This window comes from Molothrus ater, chromosome 3, assembly GCF_012460135.2.
Source record: "Molothrus ater isolate BHLD 08-10-18 breed brown headed cowbird chromosome 3, BPBGC_Mater_1.1, whole genome shotgun sequence".
NCBI classification, from domain to species: domain Eukaryota; kingdom Metazoa; phylum Chordata; class Aves; order Passeriformes; family Icteridae; genus Molothrus; species Molothrus ater.
The window spans coordinates 8703496-8727946 of record NC_050480.2 but is presented as its reverse complement, the minus strand read 5'-3'; the positions used below and the strand labels follow the sequence as shown (position 1 = coordinate 8727946).

Here is a 24451-nt window from a genome sequence, read left to right as displayed (position 1 = left end):
TTTCTTTTAGCAGCATCCCATGATACCCTTAATTCTGTGTTTCCTGTGCTTTTGCTTCATTTGCAATTTTAAGAAATTTTCTCTAAGAAATAGATTTGTCCTATATTGTATAGCACTAAATTAGCGCTAGTATTTTTACTATATAACTTTAACCCTTTAATTCTGGAGGACAAATGCAATTGTTTTACAATAATAATTAAGAAATTATTTCACCTGTTAGTATCCTCCAGTGTATAGGGAGAAAGATGGTGTCGAAGATTACATATTTTTGTTTAATGTGATGTTATTAGTATGCTGCCCTTTTGCATAGGGTTTTTATTTTGATACCTGACTTTGCTCATGTGTTTTAAGCAATTATTTTCAGCTGACTTCTGTGTGCAACCAATGCCATTGACTGCAGTAGGTTTGGAAATAGTTTTTCTTCATTAATGGCTTCTGGTGAATTGTTGGGAGAACAAAGTGCTGTCCCTAGTGGCTCCTGAAACTTATGGAAGCATGCAATGAAATAACTATTATTTTTCATGAAAAAAAAAATTAGAGTACTACTTTTAATAGCTTTACACAGGCATGAACAACTTGAACTATAGAGAATGAAATTAATCTGAAGTTTCTTCAGTTATTTTTCAGCCCTCAAGATATTGTTCATGTTTGTTGGTCTTCAAAATTGAGATGCCCCTTCCATGTGCTTGTCCACCCAAGCATGGTGAAACAATAAATACAGAAACTCAGTTTTTCTGGGCTCTCCACACATGAAAGCACTGGGTAACAGGATCACTTTTCAAAAGACAGGTCGACCTGCATTCAGTCTTTGCAGTCATTCAAAAGCCAAAGTGTTGTGTGCTATTTCAGAGAATTTACGGGACCTCAGATTGTGGGGTACCAGTTTGTTGGGATGGGAGGCAGAAGGGAAGAGGGTGTTCTCCACCAACCCGTGGGTGTTTGCTGCCTCACTGGTGGCCCTGGGCAGGACTCCGTGCTCTCAAAAATCCTTTGAAGTAGCTTGGTTTATAAGCCTGAAACTCATTTCAAGAAGCAGAGTACCAAGGGGGATGGTTAGAAGCCCTCTCTTTAGTACCTTCAAGTGTTGTCAGTTGATCAGCATGCAGATCAGAGATCAGATTTCTTTCAGTTATGACTGACAGTTTTGTCTGTGGGATTTTTCCCACATCTTTCCCATAGACCTGAAATGGCAGGTCACTTGTGAATGAAAATGACCCAAAGCATATCTGTGTGATTTCCATAAACCTGAACAAGAAGGCAGCCTCTAGAAAAAAGGCACACTGTGAGGCAGAGTGAGGGCTTTAAAGTGAAATCACATTTTGTATTGGTTGTAGAAAGCAGTGATGAAGCCCAATTCTTTGTCATTGTCATGTGATACCAAATCAGATTTGACTGGGTTTTTCAGCTATTTGTACAATGAACAGTGGGATATGGTCTAATGTTTTCCAGATCTGTTTGGAATAATGCAGATGAGCATCTATATAGCAAACTGAAAATTGAAAATACAGATGAAATATCTGAAACCAATATATCACTTTCACTTTCCTATTAATTTGGCAGTATGCCATTATTATAGTGTAAATTTCTTCATCATTACTACAGAATAACAAAATGTCTTTGACCGTAATTTTTCCCTCCTGAGGTTGTTATTATTATCTGTAATTTCAACTAACTTTCCCTGTTAATAGTGCTTGTTTCTCTGTACACTGACGTTACTAGTTGCTACACACCTCCAGAAAACAGAATATCTCATGTAAATATTTTGTACATGCCTGTTCCATGTTTCTCTTTTTTCTTAATTAATATGGCTAAGACATGTTGTCTTAGCCATATTAGAGACAAGCTGAAGAATCATATTTAGATTTGTCAATCTACTCTACCTTGGCAATTATCTTACGTTGTGTTTTTCAGGGTGCTCGTATTTGGCAATATATTTCAAAATAGTTCTGAAGTGAATATATTATTTGAAACATAGAGTATTTCTGGCATGAGTTATTGAGTTATGAAATAAAAAATGCTGCATAGACCAGAGGTCATCTCTCTTCATAATGTATTTAATGAAGTATTATAGGAAAAAGAAGGTATTATGAAAGTTTTGGGTGGTTTGGTGTTCAGGTTTTTGGGTTTTGATTATGTTGGTGTCATTCTCCCCCTTTCTGCCCCCCCCCTTTTCATTCTTCCCTGTCATCAGTCACTGAAGTATATCAAATGCTAATTTCTGCTTTTCCATCTAAGCCTGTCTGGAGTATTCAATCATTTTCTCTTGTGCCACCTTTATAAGGGAAGTATGCATGTCTACTTGTTCCATTCTGGCAGATGTCTTCCATTTTCCTTGTCATATGTCAGGATTGGTTGTGATAGAATTGATTTTTCTCTGTTAAGAATTCAATTTTTTTCATTATTCTTTCATCCTTCTGGAGCTTCTTTGCTTATAAAGGTTGGAGACAGACGTATGGAATCAGGAAACTACTGATAGACCATCTTTATCATAGCTGTATTTGCATTAAGAGCACCCTTCCAACATGAGAGGGGTTATAGATGGGGAGCTGTGGCCCCCTGTGTGATCACAGGATCCTCTGACACGTGGAATGCTGATATTGGGTATTTTAATCCATCACAGGTTTGAAGTGGCAAACCCGTGCTTCCACTTCCCTGGCAGAGGCGATGGTTTCCTTCTGCAGGAAGGAAACCATCCTTTTCCTTCCTTCCTGTTGTTTGGCTGTGCTCTGAGCTGGACTTAGGCTAAAGGGAGTGGAGTTTGAGGAAGAGGTTGTTCTGTGCAGTGGAGAGAGCAGCTGAGCCTTGCACAGACACTGCTCAAAGGGAAGTGTGCTGAGCTGGTGGGGACAGGAAGGACCTCAGGGGTGGGAATGATTCGTCAGCCACCAAGCAGATCCTTGCATGGACTTGAGTCCTTGTCCAGTATTCCTAAGGACATCTTCCTCTGTAAAGAATCATGGGGAAAGTCCTAAGCATCTGTGCTGTTTTGATTTGGTGTCTCAGGAAGTTGCTAAGATTGGTAGAGATTGTGGTGGTGCTGCTTATAAAATTATTTTGAGGTTTCAACACATACTTTACTTATCCTGCTTGGTTTGGAAAAAGCATTAATAATTAGGTTAAAACAATTAAATTGTATATTATGAGCACAGGATAGATTTCAAGCATTCTTTCTTCCTTTTACAAAATAATATTCTTGCAGTAACATCTTGGAGTCTGTTGAGCAGAGATTTTGGGTAAGTTAAAAACAAAAGTTCAGCTGAGGCAGAAGAAGCAGCTTTGGTGCCTTGGGACAGAGAATGTGCCATCTGCTTGCAGCTGGTGGCTTGACATCCATGGTCTTTTCAATAAGCAATTTTAGAAAATTTCATTGAAAGTGCAGTATCACATGATTCTGTAGTTATATTTTGCTAATATAAAGTACTACAAAAAACCATTTTGAAAACCAGTGACCAGGATGGGCATGGAGTATTGCAAGGAACTGCTTATCCAATTTTACTGTATCACCTGAACATGAACTCTGGTATAGGACTCCTCAGAAAGGACAGTCAGGTTTTTAACACTTAGCAGAAGACAGTTTCATCCATTTGAAGATGTTATCTGCCTCCCCACCTGGGGCTGCCTGACTTCAGGAAATACTCAGCACCTCATAAAACCAGTTATGGCCTTAAGGTAGAGAGGACAGCCATTGTTTCATCTGGGGGTGGGGAGGGAAGGGAGCTCCCCCAGCGGGCTCTGCATGCTTGGTGGGAACACCCAGTGCCATGGGTTGCCCAAATGGGAGCCTGTAGGAAGCTACACAGCTCCTGCTGTGACCAGGTGATGTGAATCTCTTAAAAACCCATCCCCCCGTGGCCTTCCAAGCCTGTTCTGGTTTAACTGCTTCAGACATGCTGCAGGGCACAGCTCTAAGTTTGAACTAGTTAAATCTGAAATAAAACCTGCAGTAAATCTTAAGCTATGTTCATACAGACTCTTCCTTCCTTAGCTCTATAAGTATTTGTTTAGCCTTTATACTTGAGTTTATTTTACCTTTTGAGTTGATGTTGTAGTTTACGTGAAGATTATTTCTTCTAGTTGAACTCCATAGCTGCTGCTGAATTAGGGCTTTACTCTAGTGAATATGTTAATGCATACACTGCTTCCTTTATTATTTTCTATCCTTTTTCTCAAACTTTTTGCTATAATTACAGTAAATGATTTCTTGGATTGCATGTTGAGAGGGCAGAATTGCTGTGCCAGCAGCCTTGTTTTATTCTTTTGCTGGCTCCTGAGGGTAATAAGATCTATGCACTCTACTAATTTTCTTGCATACTTAGCTGCAATTGCAACCTTTAGTAATTATTTTTTAATTAACTCCAAAATATTGCATGAATACTGCAGAATTTAAAAAAAACCTGAAAAATTAAAAAAGCTCAGAAGGAGGTATTTCTTATATTTCAACACAAGAAACATTATTTCTTGGAATTTTTAAATAAGGTGTTAGTAGCATGGTGACATTAAATGACCTGCACAGTCGTAGAAGTATCAGAGGTATGTTGTAAAAGAGAGTTTGGCATTTAGATGGGGATCAAATTCTTTTCATAATTTGTTGTGAGAATTTCTTAGAGCCTTCACTAAGATCCTTTTCTAATGCTGAAACTTCTATTCTACTTCACATTTTCTGGATGTTTGCTTTTTAATTAGCAGAAGTTGGCTAAACATTGGTTTTGCAAAACTCACTGACTAATTCTATCAAAAGAAAAACTTGTATATATTTAGATATCAACTTCCAGATCAGTTGGTCTGGGCTGTGGGTGTAAAAATGGGCAGTAAATGTTTATGACCGTGAGTAAAGGCAACATAAAAAGTGGCTTTTAATAAATTCTGGGTTCTGGGCTTGTTTTGCAGTGGATGGCTGCATTCACCGAGCTGCTGGGCCCTGCTTGGTTGCTGAGTGTCGCAACCTGAGTGGCTGTGAGACTGGACAGGCCAAAATTACCTGTGGATACGACCTACCTGCCAAATGTAAGTCAAGCCTTCCTCTCTTCTTGTTTCCAGCACGTGCTGCTGGCGTGCACGGTTCATTTCCCTGCAGTCTAATTCAACGGGGTATTCATTTTACACAATTAGCAGTGGGACTTAATTAAGCGTGTTCTGTAATAATGTCTTCCCCTCAAAGCAATTCAGGCTTTTCTAAATGATTATTTCACCTATGTTATGCGATGAAAACTTATATGTCTCTAAAATATAAGGCATCTTTCATGTTTATTTTTTGCAAGCTAGAACCTATCCTTTCATATGCATAATAAAGGATTGGAAATGCTTTATGAAATATGAACAAAATATACATTATCATATTTAAGTTCCGCGGAGACAGTTTTTTGAAATGTTGCATATTTGATGTTCTTCATGCTGATTCCTTGATTGTGAATACTTTGAGGGCCCAGGAGATCAAAGTGATGTATTGTGTTTTCAGCTGCTGTGTAGTGTCTGATTGGCAATTACTGTGAAGGCATCTGTCACACTTTAGCTTTCGACAGAGTGCAGCTCAGTGCTGGAATGTTTGTGCACTTTGAAAGTGGAATTGTCAAAAATTTTCCTCCTATTTCAAGTAGGAAGATGGTTATTGGACTGTGTTCTGTAGATGTTGAGCTTGTCTTGCCAAACACTAACACTTTCACAGCACATTGGTCAACCAGTCCATTATGTGAGAACAAAAAGTAGGAAATCTTTGCAAATTAGGATCTTACAGAATGGTATATTGAGAGATGAAGATACAAATACCAGAAAGCATTTCAGACTTCTTATAACTAGAATTCAACTCTTTTTTTTGTTGTTTTTGGGATATGCGGGCTGCAGCAGGAGCATGGCTCATTCAAAAATATCTAGATCTCTCTTAACTGTCATGTAAAATCAAACAGTGGCTGCAGTAGCAGGTATGTCTCCAGGCTCCTGTATGTCTCCAGGCTTAATGTCTTAGGTAAATTGGAAAATTGTTTACCCAGTAATTTTTTTGCTCTTTCTGTGATGACGATGATGAGAGTTTCCAGTTATTTCCTCAACAGTGGTAATTTCTATGTGTGGGAAAACTTTGCTGTATTTTATGTGTAGTTTTACCACATGGTAATGGCCATTTATGAAAGGCTAATTTGACTAGAGGTCAGGGAAATTGTTGAGGAAGATTCAGTGTGGTAGTTAGCTTGGGTTTGTATATGGCTCAAATCATCACCAGATTCCCATAAAAGAGATTGCCGGATGACACATCATAATTTAATCTTCTGGGGGTGGTTAATGTTTAATTCTTCCCCTTTAACCAAAAAGTATCTCTGGAGGGACAGAAAAGCTGCTCATCAGTAGGTGCATTATTCCTCCCATGTACTTTAGTGATAGAAATGAAATAAAAAGTATCAAGGCAACTGATATGTGTGTTAGAAAGAGGAAGGGTCATGTCAGAGGTGTGACCTCCCTTTAAATCTTGCAGCAGTTCAAGGGACTGCTTAAGTTAGGTTTGAAAAATGGGATCCTGTTTGAAGGCTATAGGAAAATCTTAGTTCTTTGTGTAGGAACAATAAACAAAACAATTAGAAAACCCATTATCACTTGAAGTTGGAAATAAAACCTGTAACCAGGCATGGGGAAAAGCCAATATTCTTCTTAATCAGTATCCTGAGGAATTGAAATTGCATCAAAGCCGTGTCTATTTGTGTTTGATCATGCATCAACATGAGAAGGGGAAAGGATACCTTTAACACCAACAGGTGCAGAGAGGAAACATACAATTTTCATGCAGAGGCTGAGAATTTAAAACTCTTGATTTTTTAAATTTTTTTCCTGAAAATATATTTGTGTTCTCACCAACTGTTGTCTATAAGCTTTAGTTTGTGGGCTCGTTAAATTACTGTACCTTTTAAGCCATTCATCTGAATGTGATCAAGCAGTCAAGACTGGTTTCATATTTTAGAGAGCTATAAAGCTACTGGATATCTTTTGTCACTCTCTGTCACTTTGTCTTAATGGTATGACAGGTTAACTGTGGGAACTCTCGTGTGTTTGACTTTCCTGAGGAAAGCAGTGCTGTGAAAGGAGGTCCAGACTCTCCCATCCAGATCTGCTGTGAGGAAGGTTGTGTGCCAGCAATTTGCTGAAGGTTATGGTTGACTGCTAACTTCCAACTTTCACAAGCAGTTTGCTTTTTATTGATCTGTTTGTGGATAGGGGAACAACAGCAATAATCAGCTAACACTTTTTTGAGTCGTGAATTATTTATTCTATTGTCTGTTCGTCTTGTGACTGTAGTTGGACAAACAATTATTGTAAATGTTAAATGCATTTCTTAGCATGATGAATTGTTGTGTTTGGGCGAGGTATTTTTGTTATTTAACAGAATTCTAAAATGTTACAATTTTGTTTCCTACCCCTGGGATTTTCCCATTTCAAGTTCTTGATCCTGAAATGTTTTGCTTGGAAACAGTTTGCTGAATTCAGCAAAGCTGCTCTGGGATGCAGCAGCCTGTGTGTGCTGTCTGATGCAGGACTTGGGCTTCAGCAAGGACTTCATTGTAAAAAAGGTTTAGTATTCAAAAATTGTGCAGCATATTGCTTTCTTTTATAAATGACTTGGAGGAAGCTGGGATTAAGTTTGGCACTGAAGGGAACGTATGCTTTGTTAGGAAGGTAGTAGTTGGTAAATAAAAACCACTCGGGCCATCTCCTTTATGATCTATTGTATTTTTATTGAGTACTTTGCTATATTTACTTAGGTTAAACCAGAACAAGTCTGACAAATAACTTCTTCATAGTGGAAAAATTGAAAAAATAATCTGACTGAAAAATGCAAAGATTTAGTGTATAGGCTGGCTTTCTGTGATTTGTTCTTGGTGCATCTGAGTCACAAATCAGTTTGTGAAGTACACAAGTAACAGCAAATGTTCAGAGAGAGAATACATACAATAGTTCATAATTTTCTACAGCTCTTTATTGTAATAATGTGAACAGACCAAGATTAACATGTCTGTGGTCTGGAGATGTTTCTTTATGAAATTTTTAAGGTATACACCTTTTTATGCCAAAAAGTATTCTGTTTGAAAATAGGAAGGAAGTCAAACTGAGCTTTCTAATTACCAGTTAATGTAACATTCAGTACAGTTCTACAGAAATCGGTGTAATCACCATCTGCCTCCTATACTGCAAAAGCCTACACAAAGCCCCCCCAAATGCCAACCAAGTTCTTTGCTGAATACATAATTTGGTTGATTTCATCTATTGTTGTTTTTCAGCAAACACCTATGCAGGCACCCAAGTTTCCATAGTGCTTTGGAGGGCTGAAAAAGGCAGTGCTTTTTGCTCTTAGTTTCCTTTAAAGCTGTCCCAGACTGATCATCAATTATTTAACTTCTGTACTTCATATTGTTGTTCCTTTTAAAGAACAGTTCATTCTAAATATTGTACAGCTGATCTTCAAACATTGAGCAGTGCTCTGATACTGACATGCTTTAAATAACAGATGAACAGTATCTGTTTAAAGCTCTACTAATGCTTGTTTTCTTTCTCATTTGATTAATAGTCTCAGTTGGCTCTACTGGCAGAAAATGGGCTGGATGTAAATTGTGTTTATGGCTGGAACGAGGGGTCCATAACAGCTTTGTGGATTGTTATCTGCTGCAGAGGTTCACTATAAAAAAAGACCCTGTCAGGACACATTAGAAATTAGAGTCCCATTCTGCCTGGTATTTAACAGGCCTAAAAACAATTGAAAACCAGCACAGGCACGTGGTGCCCTGACCGAGGCAAGGAAAGGACCCCCAAACTAACTTTTTTCTATTGTTGCCAAGTCTAGTAACAATTTCTTTCTTTTGCTGAAAAATGTCTGATAGTAAAACTCCTAAATCTAGGAAAATAAAATCTTACAGCCTCTAATATGGGGTAGAACCAACCATCAGTAAATCTAAAAGGTGGAGTTTCGGTGGAGACACCTTGCTAGGCAGTTTCTAATACAATGGTTTATGTTCATAATAAATCTATAATATTTAGAAAATTTTTTTCTGTTTGCTTGACATTTTTAGTGCTTTAAGCACAGTCCCTGAGTAAATAGCATATATAGGAAGTCTTCTGGTCCAAGATCAGCCTGGAGTAATAATGTGAATGGGCTCTCAGAGACAGTTCCTGCTGTGAAATAAGTAGTTAGGAGAAGTGCTAGTATTGAACACAGTAGGAGGAATCATCTTTTAAATTTGTTTAATCAGATTAAGAAGTGGAGATTAAAAAGTAGAGATTAAAAAGTGTGCTACTGTTATGTAGACATAATTTCCAGTCTTTAAAAGAAGAGTATTTGCAGGGTATTATTTTCAAGTAAAGCTGTAATAGTACAGATTTTTAAATCTCCTAATTTTCTCAGAGATCAGTTGCAGAGCTGTAATTAAAAGGCTGATTTATGCAAAAATGGAACTCAAAAACTCTCCTGCACTACAAAACTGACCAGTTGGAAGCATGGGGCATGATGTCCGAGGATATTTTTCAGATTTCCAGGATTCCACAAAGAAATTTGTTTACTTATTTGTATTACCTTGTTTATAAAACAATACATGTTTTGTTTCAAATGATTCTAAATTTCTGATATGTGAGGCTTGCAGAATTGCTTTCCTCTGCATGGTTCTATTGGTTGTCCAGTTTGCTACCTCCCTATTTATTCTGGTAAAAGGGAAGTCTGGGGATTGAAAATATGTCTGGAAATTAGAAAGGTGTAAAAGTGAACAATATGTGGACAAGGCAGGATTGCTTGGAGAAGACTGACTTGGCTACTAACTCTCAGTTGGTCAAGATTCTTGATCTTCTCCCACAATTGATGCATAATTGATGGAATTTTGATGAAAATTCAGTTAAAAAGGTACAGCCTAAGGTGACACAATCATTAGTAGCATATCAACTCGTAAAAGTTATGATAGTTTTCCAGCAGGGATGTATTTCTACTCTTTATCTTAGTTGAGTAGCCTCACATTGTCAGCCATGTGCCCAAACTGCATGACACCTCCTGAGAAGGCAATATAGAGCTGGAGAAACACATGATTTCCTGAGCTGCAGCAGCTCTTTCCCATCCCTTTAAATCATTATCATTACTGATACATTAAAAACCAATTTGAAAATTAGGCAAAGCAGGTTAATACTAATCCAAGGTCTGAGACCCCTTTTTCTTGAGAGATATTTTTCTTTTTCAGTATCCTTTGGAATAATTTGGGAAAGGTTTTTTTATAGTTTACAAAACCACTTACCACATATTTGTGTTTTTCTTCTGAGTGGTTTCTGGGTTACAAAGGTTTTTTTAATAAGATCATATTATGTATTTTAAGATCATTTTGAAAGTAAGTGAAGTCATGTCTTTATTGTGTTTTAATTTGATCTAATTGGCTCCAGTCATCTTAATGACCTGCTGTATTCACCATGAACAGTCACATACATGCCTATACTGTCAATGTGTTGGAAGGGAAGTATTAACGATTACTTCTTTGGTCCTAAAACCTCCTTAGATTTTAGAGAGGGTTTATTGTAAAGTTGTGTATCTTGTCTCCTCCTTACCTACACCCCCACACACCTATGAAAAGGGAGAACTTAGGACTCCTGGGGATGATGGGGAATGCATTTATTTACTTCAGCTAAACAAGTTCAAACATCTCTTTCTCTTCCAAGTCTGTGCAGGCTCTGTCATCGGTTTGGGAATAAAAGGGATGAGTGCTGTAGCTACCAGAGGTTATGAATCAGCAAGAATCCTCCATCACAAAAGTATACAGTGTTTGTCCTTGGATTTGAGCCTAGCTCATAGACATTTTTTTTAATGGATAGATTCTTTAAAATTTAATTTGTGAATGGACCCAAGTGTGTGTTTGTTAGTGTTCTCTGCAGTGTCATGCTGTGGTTAACTCATGGCATGCTCTGCTGGAAGCTGTTGTTTCACATCTAATTGTTTGGTTACAAATGTACGTGTTGTGGCTAAAGGAAAGGTTTTACTATCGATCCTCACTGCTAAATCTAAATCCTCCTCTTCTGGGCATTGCTTGTTGTAGTCTGGTCACTGAATACTGAACTCCAGGACAGAAGTGGGCACTGAGAAATTTTAGAGGAGCCCTGAGCCATTTGCTCAGTAATTGGGTCCACCATTGGCAAAAATACCATGTGTGTGTTAATATGTCGTAATAGGCGGTGGAAACCTGATGCCATGAATTTCCCTCCCTGGCTTTACTTCTCTAATTCTGGACAGCTACATTTTCTGCAAAGGTCTGGTTTTCAGTGTTACTGAAAGCAGCCACAGGACTGAGTTTGCAGGGTGGTGTTTTGGGCACAGCAGCCTGCACTGTTTATCACAGTTGCTTGGCATGAGCATCCAGCACTGTATGGAAACCCCCTTGATGGAGCAGAGAGTGAGTTACAAGGTGTAAACACTTTGCTAATGCTTAATTTATGTGCAAGGTACTATTTAGAATGTCTCCTAATTAGGTGCAAAATAATTTGCTGGAATATGCCTTTGCACACTGGTGATGTAGAGTCATTCCTCAGGTATGTTGGCACTGGAGAAGGGCGTTGTGCCCCTTAAGGCTAATATATTTTATTTCCTCCATACTTGGATACACTTGGTCCTTTTTACTCAAATAATAATAAAAAGATGGAAAAGTCTATTGCATGAAAAATAAACAAAATTCCCATCACTGCAGTGAGCTGACAAGGAGAAGGGGTTGGAATGGAGATATTTATACTCCTTTAAGTGCAGTGGTTGCTGCTCCCACTCTAGTGTTTTCCCTCAGTAGCCAAAGCCAGTGCTCAGTACTTGAAAATTAATCTTTGATGCATGAGATTTTGTCTGCCTGAATTTTGCTTGTCTCATTTTAAATGGTGATAGAAATTGCTTACTGTAGTAAAACACAACATTAACCTCATAGCGTGTTGGCACTTTGTGATTTATGCTGGTTTAGTCTCTGAAAAATATGCAGCCTGTCTCCCAAACCTGGATTTAGCTTATAAAGTGTGTTGGCACAGGCCTGGGGCTGGAATCAGAACTAACTGCTGATCCTCTATTTCCCTGGAGTAGTAAAAAGGTTTAAAATTGGAGCCCCTCAGAGGTCATTACCTTCATATCATTCCTTCAGATTAATAATAATTATATGATTGTAGCTGGAATGTTTTAAAAACAGTACAGCCTAATTTTCTTTCTTGAAAGCAAAGAATAGGATTCCTTTTTGTGCTGAAACTGCACATTACCCAGCCAAAAATATGACAAATTATTTGCAAATGGAAGTAATCAGATCATAAGTAATAAATAAAGATTTTCTTTCTACTATTTTGAAATAAAGCAGAAGGAATAATATGAATCTGGAAGGTGCTGTCTTTTTTTTTGAGTTCTCCTTCACTTACCCACAAACCTTGCAGCTGAGGTTTAAAGTTGCTAATTTGGTGTTGGTTTTTTTTTCTGATTATATTTTGAAGGAATAACACAGACAAAAAGCAGGACTGTTGTGTGAGTTCTTCATCTGCAATGTAATTGCTTTAGAGCAGGCTTAAGTAGATAGGATGAGAAGGTTGTGTATGATTTTTAAAAGATCTTTGTTTCATTCAGCTGAGGAATTTTGAGGCTGTTCCATGTAACAATGTTTTGATCTATGCACTTAGGGTTGTTTTTTTTTTGTGAAAACTAAGGCCAAGCAGTTGAAACATTTCTCTTTAGGAAGAAAACAGCAGGTGTGAGACTATAGGGTATAAATAATATTTTAATTGCTGTAGGAAGGAATCTAAATACTGATTAATCAGATAGTAATAAGAAGTAAAATTGGTATTATTTTATATATTGAGGATGCTGTTTCACTACTGGTGAAAAGAGAACATCACTGAGGATGTTTTGCCTTAAAGTACGGGGATGAAATTCATGTGGATTTTTGTTGTTGCTGTTCAGCACTAGAAATTTGTTCCCCCTTTATTTTAGTTTCTGATAGCGTCTCCCTTTTCTTAATACTGCCTTCACACTGATTTTTTTTCTTAAAGTTTTGTTTGACTTTTCATGCAAGTTGAAGACCATTCACTAGGGATTTTTTTTTTCCATTTCTTACAATTCTCAGATGAATTTCTTCCTTTTTTGGTATTTTTGAGTTTTTGATGATGTTTTTGCAGACTCTTGAGTTGCCATCAGTGATTTTTTACCTTTTTCAACATAAAAAAGCCAAACTAAGTGATGGAAGGGACACATTTATGTTACTGTATGTCTGTAGCTCTGTGCAAGCTGGTCATGATTGCAGGTTATTCACACCATTGCATGGCTTGCAAGTGTTGTACCATTTATTCTCCTCTGAGTAGATGGCAATATCTTTTAGATTATTGGCTGGTAAGATAAAATAGATTCTGGATGTGGCCCATTTTTGGCCATTTACAGACTACTTGGAGAAGTTTTTCATGGTTGCAGCACAGGGTTCTCAGCTTGCTGGACTTGGACTGAAGTTTCACTGCTGGGAATATAGAGGAGCTTTGGAATCCATCATCTGCAGGGCACAGCAGTCACTCTGATCTGGGAGTTAGACTTTTCTGGATGTATTTAAATGTTAACAGAAGACCCAAACTGTGACTTAAAAGACTCATCTGTACTCCAAGAGACTGGTAATAGTTCTAGGACTACGTTTAAGAGGAAACTGTGTTCATGAAAGATCTAATACTCCCAACATAAACTTTTTGTGCCTGTTTCTGCCCATGTGTTGGTTTGTTGGTATCATTTGTATCATATAATTTATGCAGTAAGAAGCTAGAAGAAATTATTAATTAAACAACTGTCACCAACTTTGAATTACATCTTCTTGCATACTCTTGCTTAGCTTTTTGTCAGGATATGACTCTCTCTTCTGGCTCCTTGGGAAAATTAATTATACTGAATTTCCTTTAACACAGTGGTCTGAATTCTCGTATTTCCTAGTGCTATGTCAGAGAGATGGACAGAGAAATTCCTGACAATCCTAATATTTTAACATGACAATGTGTTGGAGCATTACTGCATTCTTCTATGTATGCTTCCTATTTAGATTTTCAATAAAAATAGCTGGTAGCTTTCCAAGGCTTATAAATAAATAAATACATACATGTAAAATGCTTTGCAACACTAAAAATAACCCTTTGATATCTGATTATAGCTATGTCTGTCTGGATCACTTTCTTTTTGTAACTTTCTGACTACACTTTCAGTATAATTTTATACAATGTTTTCATTATAATTAAAACACATGGCTTGGTTTTGAGAAAGTAAGAATACAATAAGAATATTGTTTAAATATTTCATAGTCTTCATAGACTGTAAACAGCAGGTCATCAAGACAAGACTACAAACTGTTTGAAGTACCCATGAACACAACAGCTCCTTTTGAAGCATTTTTGTTTTAACAGCTGCATTATTCAATTTTAATCCTCCAACAGAACTGGGGAAGCTCCACATGTGTTTATATGTAACACAGAGAGGGGGGTAAAAAACCCTTGAGACTCTGAGAGGTGTCATGGACACAAAATAATGGCATGTAATACATTATTAAGAGCCTGCAGTTTGTAAATGTAAAATGTAATGTAAAAATTCATTATCTGAAAGCCCTTAGTTTTGAAAATCACAGTTCACTCGAATGAAAGATTGCATTTATGTCAGGTGTAATCCTGTCAGAGGTGTAATCTTGTTTAAAACAACTTTTTTTTTTTCCACAAAATGAAGCAGAAATGGTCTCAGGGAAGACTTCATTTAAAATTAGTTTGTTGCAATACAGCCCTATTCATTAGAAGCTGAAAGTGAAGCTAATGCAAAATTGACTGGGAAGCCATGGATATTGTGGGATTTCTTTCACTTTAGAGAGTTGAACAAAAGAAACATGCAAAACAAGTCACTGTAGATTACAATCTTACACTTTGCAAAGAAAGCCAGTTTCTGAGAGTGAGTTTTGCCTTTGAATGCTTGGCCCTAGCCAAAGGAAGGATGTAAGGGTCCAGAAGTGCCAGATCCCTGCTATGTGCTTGTTTTTTACAGGATATAAAACCTCCCCTCTTGGTGTGATTTATTGCTAAAGAATATTTATTACCTGTCTTGCTTAAGGACTATCACTATGTTAGCTTGGGAATAATTAGGTTAGAAGGAAAGGAAACTTGTATTACACAGGTTAGGAGTAAAGGAAACTTGTATTACACAGGTTAGGAGTAAAGGAAACTTGTATTACACAGGTTAGGAGTAAAGGAAACTTGTATTACACAGGTTAGGAGTAAAGGAAACTTGTATTACACAGGTTTCCCACCATGGGGAATTCAAAGGCATCAGAGAAGAGGCAGAAGGTCCCCAATGGAGATTCCTGAGTCTTTTAGATACATGGATGTCCTTTTGCACCTACGTATCCATGAGTCGTCTTTCTGTACGGAGCTTTAATTTTTCAGTTGGAGTATCTGAGGTTCTCTCTACATCCCCCAGATACTTTTTAAAGTTAATGGAAGTTTTATAAGTTAATGTAACTTATAACACTTCAAGATCTCTAAAACCACAGGAAGATTTCCTTTCTGTTTTTTTTTTTTTTTGTTACATCTCTTTGTTGTTGACTTGAGACAAGGCTTTATTTAGCTTTCCTACCAGCTGGTTGTGTCAAAAAGAGCAGTTAGTTCATGGGTCAGAGAATCCCTTGTGATCACAGAGGGTGAGGCTGAAAATTGAGAAAGAGAGAAAGAAGTTCTTTTGAATTTTTTTTTTTTTTTTTTTTTTAGTCACAATATTTTAGAGGCCCAGTGACCATGAATCAGAAATGAGTAAACATGAATGAGTAAATCCCCTGTATGGCAGACACAGCATTTCTGAAAGGAAATCCTCTAAGGTGGAACAAACCCTCACCTCATATACAAAAGAGCCGGGGGCTCTGGCCTTTTTCACATGTTATGATGCTGCTTGGTGTGTTGTGTTTGGCTGTAGCAGATGAAGAAATTGTAGCTTCAGAGCTCGTTCCACTGCTCCTCCCAAGCTGCTCAGAGTCACCCTCATGCCTGCAGGGATGAAGAATTTAAGTGCTTGTTTAAAATGAACCAATACCCCTCCGTGTGTGTAAGCTACACTAGGCAGACACATGGACTGACATGAGAGCCATGGGAAGGAGAAAGTTTCCAAATCTGATTAGGCTGACTATTTTTTAATAAGAAAGGAACATTCAGTTTTTGAAATATTCTGTGCTCTAAAGGTATTCTTTGAATTAATTCCAACTGTGGAAGTGACTTTTCTATCTAAATGATACCCAGTGAGGACAAACTGAGGGTATTAGAGCAGTTTGAGTAATCCATTGAGCTGGCATAATTTGGTAATAGTTTTCTGTCACTCCTGTTCTATGTTGGACTTGAATCAGAACTGCATAATCAATTGCTTTGTAACCCATTATCTAATCTGCTTCCTTCCCAGAATCCTATTTTATTAAATAAATGGTGCTTCATATTAGAGGCAGGTGTGGTAAGTCCCTGTCTTGTTTTTTCAGCAGTCCAAGATTTTGATGTACCCCTGTAAGGTGAATGAATGGTTTCCTAATCTGTGGAGTTTTTTAGGGAGAGAATTCAGTGTCTTCAAACCTGGGAGAGCTTTAGGCAGGGCTGGTTGCACTGAGCCCTGAAATAAATGCTTCCAAGGTAGTGCCCCTTTTAGCCTCATGTGCACAACACATGTTTGTTCCCCTCCCAGACTTTTCCTCACTTTTCCCTATTATCTAACCAGTCAAACATCTGTCCCAGCCTATGGCAGAGGAATTCAATGTTTTTCTTTGAAAGAAGGCTTTGCTTTTGGCTATTACCTTCAGGCCCTCCTTAACACAAACCAGTGGCAATGCCAATTTGAATTATTATGTGTTTTATTGGAGAAATTGTAATGAGGATGTGCTGTTGATGTTTGGATAACAATGTATTTATGAAAATTTTAAATTTTTACATTTTAAATCATAAAAACAATGTTGGCTTACAGTTTCTGGATGCTCAACACCAGGAGCTGTGATTTGACTCCAACCCCAGCATCCAGTACATGTTGCACCTTTACTGTCCAAACTGGTAAAATGGCAGCCATACAATTAACAGTGTACAAGTAACTACAGTTTCTTCTTTATATGCTGCTCCTGGAAAGTATATCATCCTTCTCCTACCTCTGCATTTTTCTACTTCAAGCTTTTCTTCCTCTTTCCAGCACTTTCTTGTGCAGTCACTTCAAGCTGTGATTTCTCAATATTACTATGTATTTTCATAGGTATTTTATTCTTCATCTGTTATTCATCTGTTACCTTGTTTTAATATATGCATGAAAAAGATAATAGACATCTATTTTTTTCTGACATGAGGTGTGCTATGTGCCATACTCTCTTCTATACATTCAGGGAATCTCCCTTCATTTTTACCAATCACAGCTCTTGAAACATGGCTTGTGTATCAATTATCAAACCATATCCATTTTAAAATTCATTTCTTCTTCTTCCTGCCTATCAGATATTGAGAAATGGTTGACTGTAATTTCTCAAAGTTGCAAGAACTAGTCTAAGCTTGCCTTCTGATCAAATAAAGTCTTAAGACATAATGCTTTATAACAGGCCAGACTATGATTAAACACATAGAGTTTTAACTTGTGAATACTTGACCAAATAAATGCCATAATCAACTGGAATAGATGGCATGTGAAGATTTGCTGGGTGTGAAATTTTTTTATTACCTTCTTTCTTACCTTCTTTATTTCTTACTTTCATGACCTGAATGTTCATTTGCAATCAGTCTCATAATATACATAATATCTTTAAAATTATCTGTTTGGGTTTTTTAAAAGAAATTCTGGCTTTCTAGAGGATTGTATTTTGGGTTTTCATGGGGAAGAATTATGTGTTCCACTGGTGGGCTGAGCAAATATTTTTGTATCTTGCCTGTTAACATCACTTGGGAACAGCTCCTGTTTAAAGTATTTTGAGACTTTGGTAGAAATTCATGCTTTTCTCCCTTTTTAAAGGATCACTGTTTTTGAAAGCTAGAGAAATTTCTTTGTCTCTTAGCTTTTGGTCTCAAACAGAATACATTTTTTTAGCTTTAAAATGCGAAGTTTCTGTTTAACCATGGATTGTGAGATCCCTTCTTTTGTACGTTCATGTTTGAAGGTATTCATTTGAGGGTAATTCCAAGTAAAAAGAAAGTCTCTTGTAGCACACTGGATGTCTGCAGGTGTTCTAATCTCCTGCTATATCACTGTCTGGGAGATTTCACCTTCATGTTTAGGGAGTTCATTCGGGCTAATCAGGATTGGCAACTCTGTGCAAATGAGATTGTAAATGAAGCTTGAAGGTGGAATTTATTTTAAAGAAAATGTTTGCATTAAAGAGCCTGTGTTATATTTATACTTCTAATTTTCCTCTTCCAGCTGAACACCCTTAACATTTTCATATTTTCTTATATTAAAATTTTTGAAAATCAAAGGAATTAAGGCAGATCATTAATATAAACTGCTTTTTTTTCCTGAGTATCAGTCATACTAATGCATTCAGAATGTAATGGTAGTGTATGGAGAATTCGGTCCTAACAACAAGCTGAGAAAGAGACAAGTAAATTGGTTTTCCTTCTTCATTTTGAAATGTTTTCTTGAGGACAGTGTTCTGCAGGAAAGAAGGTTAAATTATGGCTCCCATTTAGGAAGCAGCTCTGTGTTTTAGGAGCAGCGAGAGATGTTATTAAATGCCATTTCTCCCTGAAGTCCTTCCTAAACTCGGTGGAGTTGGTTTGAAAACTGATAGCGCTTTGCCCTTCATGAGCAGCCGGCTTATCTTTATGTTCCTGGAGACTTGTGGAATTTATTAAATCCTTTAAGGAATAAAAATTGCCATATACTTTATACGCACAGATTTTTATCTATTTCCTTTTACTTTATTGACGTTCCACGCGCATGCAAGGTCAGTGGTGTCTCTGGTGCTGCCCGTGCTGGCAGAGCTGTGCTGTTCTCACAAGCACTCCCAGTTCTCTTCCTTCAAGTTCCTACTTGACTAATGAAACGTTTGCGTTGCTCTTTTGCCCAGTTCCTAACAATTCCCTGAGGAGCTGTTTTCACTTTCTGTAGAGCATTTGCATTTTATCTTTGTAAGAGAGGAGTTTTGGCATCAATCTTTTTTTTTTTACTCTAATGGGACTGATTTTGGAGTTACCTACGCAACCATTCCCACATTCCTGCTTAAGTATAAGCCTTCAGAATACATAGAACAATAACCATTACATATCAGAAGATTAACTAGACCGGAGAACAATAAAACTTAGTGAAGCAGGAATCCTCAAGTGATGTGGAATGATTTTTGAAGCTTATGTCAGTTTTGTGAGAGCTTTAATTTTACATTCCTATAAGTTTCAGATTACTTGACAATAGCAAGCTAATAGCAGGGTGTACTTTTTCAACTTAGAGAAAGGAATGGAACAATTAAAAAAAAAATTAGTTTCTTGCCTGAGAGGCGGGATGGGGCTTGTTGTTTGAGACTTTCTGTGAGAAAAAGTTCAGTTTGCCCTCTGAAGTTCTCATTTCAGCAACCTGAACGAAGGGGTAATGAAGGATTTTTGTTTGTAAGGCCTTTTGGAGAGCTTAATGTAGTTTGCAAGTTTCCTGTGACATTTAACAACAATTGGCTAGGTTGTGGCAGTGTCACAATCCATATTTATGCATCAGAGATTGATTTTCTTACCTTGGCTTGTGCATTTTCTAAAATGGCTGCTGTAGAGTTAAATGTGCTGTCTGTGTAAATCTGTTTCCATATTGTGGATGGCACTGACTGCGTGTGTCCATATAGCATATGGTCATGCTCTTCAAACAATGGAAATCTAAAACCAAGCAATTTCTCAAATATATAAATGAGCACAGATTATTCTGAAGGACAGGAATTTCTTGACAGTCAAATAAGTTTACAATTTTTTTCTTCTAATTTTTTTCTGGGCTTTCCCAGGCATATTTAATGCATGTGTGCAATTCCAAAACAATGGAAAGAATAACATTCTGGGATGTCATTTTGAACAAAAGAAATGCAAACTGGAATGCTGAAATTAAGGCTGGAATAGCTGGGAAAAAAAGACAGTTGGTTAAGAGATGTATAATTTTGAAGGCATTAATTCTTTGCAGCCTGAGCTGTCATGTTTCAAACTGCTTCCTGCAGCAGAATATCAGAAGCTACCAATTCAAATTGTCAACACAGAGTAAACAGTCAAAATAAATTAAAATTGCCCTCTGTGATTCGTTGTCCCGAAGAATTTGAAAGGAAGTGGTGTTATTGAGATATGTTATTTTCTCAGCAGGGAAAGCAAATGTGCCTTCCTAAGACTTATCTGTCACTTCCTAAATACCTTATTCAAAACCATGCATATATTTTCATTTGTTTGTGATAGGCATAGGAGTGGGAAGTCCCCATTCATCCCTACTGCTCTCAACATAATATCTAACAAGGTTGACAGGTCTTGTAATTTGTTTGCTGCTTCTATTCTTTCATTTCTTTTTCTTTAGTTCACAAAAGAGCTGTATTCGAACTCCTGTCACTTTTTGTGTGCTAAACTCACTTCAAGTGAACCTACATTTAAATCTCAAATCTTCTGCTCTGAATTAAAAGGTGACTGCACTTACATGAATAGATTTTTGAGGATGAAAATAATAAGCTTCAGTAGCTTAAAATTTCATTACCTAAATCTGTTAATACATACTAATTCTAAGCACTCCAGTGCTGATTTAAGATCTTACTAGAAGCTTTTTCAGAGAGATTGCAGAATGAGTGCATGGGTACTAGGCAGGTGGGAAAGTCTGGACGTTAAATAATCCTTTAGATAAAAAAGCAAAAAGGCACTGGGGCGCTTGAAGACTCTTGCTTAAAATGTGCCTGGGGTTGAGAATTCATTCTGGCAGTCTGTGATTGCTGCAAGCATCCCAAATGCCTTAAGAAATGGTTGCAGCTGCTTCATGGGGTGCATTGCTTGATGGAAGATGCTCCAAGTATGCGTTTGCATTGCCAGGGAGTGTCACCCTGGCTGTACAAACTTGAATTAAGGGCTTGAAGTAATATGTTATGGGAGGGAGGGCGCAGAGAAGAGGAATTTAGGACTTTGACCAAATACAGAATTTAAGCTAAAAACATTGCCTCTTAGCTCCCTGCTGTTTTCCTTGTTAAAATTCAGTGAGATCTAAAAGCAAGAGGAATAATTGGGTAATGAGTTGCTGCATGAAAATTTCAAGGAGGAGTTTCTGTTTTGTGGCTCTGTGTCAAGAGCTTTCTTACTATGAGACTGTTTGATAAAATGAGTGGCTAAGTGGTTGAAAATGTGGGTATATTGAAGGTGACTACAGTAAACTGTCATTAAGTGAGCAAGATTGTTTACCCTGTGTGACTGCTCTGCCCGTGCCCCAAACAGCAAATCCTGTCAGGCTCTGGGCACCTCTAGAGCTACTAGTGGAGTAGCAGAGCCACTGCTAAAAATCCCAACTTGCTTTACAGGTTTCCTGGCACCTTTCAGCAGTAGATGGAGGAAGAATGTACCAGACTTGTTGAAACAGAGTGATCTATGAGTGCATGGAAAAAATTCCTGCAGCCATACCAGGGCTGGAGCTAGGGTGTGTCCCGTGCAGTTTGGGATGGGAAAGATTGTTTCCTGGCGGCAATCATTGTCCTCCAGTGGCTGCCTCTCCCCAGAGTGAGCTCAGAGGCGTGTGTGGGAGAAGACCCATTCATCATGGCCCAGATCTGCTGTCAGAGCATGCTCCTGTGTGTGGCTGTAGGGATCTGCCTTGGAGTTGTGCTCCTTTAATCCGTTCACACTGCCCGCAGAATTGCAGCTTGGCATCATGGTGCCCTGCTTGGTGTTACAAGCAGAGGAGCAAGGCAGTCTTCCATCTTCCTCGTGCCTCATTTCCCTGGCAGTAATGAGTGAATCCAGCATTTTAAAGTTTGTGAAGGATTTATACCTAGCTGTGCGTTCATTTTGTATTTTTTTGTGATTCCTCAAGGCACAAGTTTATACAAATAAATCAGGAGGCACAAATTTCCCTATCTGGTCGCTAGTAATGAAATTTCAAACAACCTTTTAATTTTTAGTAGATCAGACTTCCAGACATTTTTCTTAATGTTTGGTTTCATTTTTAATAGATGTTCAGGGGGAAAAAAAAGTCTGTTTCTTGATTCTGTACAGGGCCAGGAGTTGGACTCTGTGATCCTTCTGGGTTCCTTCTTCCAACTCAGCATATCTGTCATTCTGTGATCATTTATTCAGTATTTGGGGAAAGTTAATCCAGATTTAAGGTGTCTGTTCCAGTGTGCTTCACCACTGAGCTGCATGATTTACTTCTAACCAAGGGCTTTGTGCAGCATGGAGGATCAAGGTATTGGAGATAACGAGGTAGACTACATTATAGCATTTACCTCCCTTTTCCTTTTATGCTTTCACAAAGCAGAATAATGTTTTCCCTTGTGTTTCTTGAAGGAATTGGTGAGTAACTTTAGGAAAATAAAATTATTTTCTTGGAAGACATGGGGCTTAAACTTAATACTGAAGCAGCAGGTGGAAAAATCATAGTGAAGCTGGTTTTAATGTGGGAAGTGGAGAATGTGTAATTGAAACAGTATGCTGATGAAAAGGCATTATGTGAAACTGTCAGAAGTCATTATAATACACTAATTAACATGCTTTGCACCTTAGCTTATGTGGTTGTGTGCTAATATTTCTTCCTCTTTTGCCTATTATATTCCTTAACCTTTTTTGCAAGTATTTGAAAGCAGGCATTGGTATTTTCCGTACTTTGCTCTTTTAAGTGCTTTGTTAGAAAAACCTGTCACCTGTATAATATGGGTTTTCCTCTTGATAGCAATTTAATGTGTGTGCTTGGGCTTTTGTTTTCCTAATGCTTAAAACAGATTATAGCATAGATTGTATTTCATCCTAAGCAGATAATGTCAGATTGTAAAGGGAAAACTTTATTCTGTGCATGTGACTGATACTTTGCCTTGCTTGGGGCTTATCTCCCTCATGTTGTGAGCTTTTTCTGGAGAAAGCCTCCTGAATGTAACAAATTGAAACAGCCCAATAGATCTTCATACCTCACAGGACTTGTGGAAATGCTTCAGTGTGAAATCACACTGCTTAAAATGCCATCATAGCATTTATGCACTACCTGAGGAAATAACAGCTTAGGCAGTAGGAAGGGCAGGAATTGGTTCCACAAATGAATTTCATCCAGTGCACTAAATTTAGCTAATAACGCTTCAGACTGATTACCATGATCTTTGCATACTTACGAATTTTGCCGCTGCTGCTCTTCTATTCTCCCTAGCACATCTACATAATGTGAAGTTTAATGCCTGCTCTAGATTTTCTAGGCTTCAAAATGCTAAAAGGCACGGCATAAGCTGATGCCCAGCCTTTCTGAACATGCCCACACTTTGCAAGGTTCAGTTTATGGTACATCCCCAGATGTACCAGCTGATTCCAAGCACTGTCAGGGCTTCCTGCTGCTCAGATCTGTTTATCCATCTGCATAAACCTTACCTCAGTGAATATTTTGGGAATGGAGGAATCAAAAATGAAAGATGAAAATGGGGAAAGTACCATGTGTTGAAGTAAATCTGGGATGAGAACAAACGCAGTGAAATCAGACTCCTGTTTCTCTCCCTGGTGATGGATTTGAGATGGGAGCAGTTCTTTCAGTTCTGAAGTATTTAGAGTAATTTTCCTTTTTTCCAAGGCCAAACATGGAAAACTTTAGTGCAGCAGTGAGAAAAGCTCTCAACAGAAAATTCTGTTTATGGAAACTGTTGTGCAATCCATGACTGTCAGGGCTTTTCTTGCTCTAGTGTGCATGCCCACATAGACATCCCTGCTGAAAAATACCATTTACAGTTAATGCCTTAGGCACATCTCCAGTATAGAGAACATGTATAATTTCTAACATAATATTATGTGGTAACTGTTGGCAAACTGTTCACGCCATGATGGAAGTCAGCTTAGATTAATTACTTCTTGATGTTAGGAAATGGCAGCTCTGAGAGGTACAAGCTGTCCCTTGTGCTTCAGAGGCAAGTTACTGTCACGTCTGGGCTAGTTCCTCCTGTAAGTCATTGTGTTGGATGACCTGGGAACACCTGAGTCTGTCAGAGGATGCTGCTGGGGCAGGGTGTGGATAGGAGGCAGGGAACAAGGTCTGGGCAGTGGAGGGGGTAGCCTGGGGGGAAGGAGGCCACTTCCACTCAGGGGTACTGCTGGAAGGGTGGTTTTCCTTGGGCTGTGATGGCTATGATCTATTCCTGAACTTTGACACCAATTTGAAATTGTGTTTCCTCCTCTTTACGCTCTTTGCGTAATCCTGTGAGAAATCGCAAGATATGCATCAGTTCTAGTGCAGCTTCAGGACTTCGTGATTTCCCAGGATCCTGGGAATAAGGTGGAACCTTCTGGCTGGGATCCTTTCTTCACTGAGTTTAGCAAAGTATGTTTT

The 24451-nt window shown here is 38.0% G+C and overlaps 1 protein-coding gene across 4 annotated transcripts in view; it reads left to right on the top strand.

Moving 5' to 3' along the window:
- Positions 1-24451, top strand: part of MACROD2 (mono-ADP ribosylhydrolase 2) — an 851816-nt gene that overhangs the window by 257510 nt on the left and 569855 nt on the right. For all 4 annotated transcript variants that reach the window (XM_036379362.2, XM_054514164.1, XM_036379361.2 and 1 more), the window contains exon 5: positions 4888-5004. In XM_036379362.2, coding sequence (XP_036235255.1) covers positions 4888-5004 — 117 coding nt within the window. The remainder of the gene's footprint in view (positions 1-4887; positions 5005-24451) is intronic.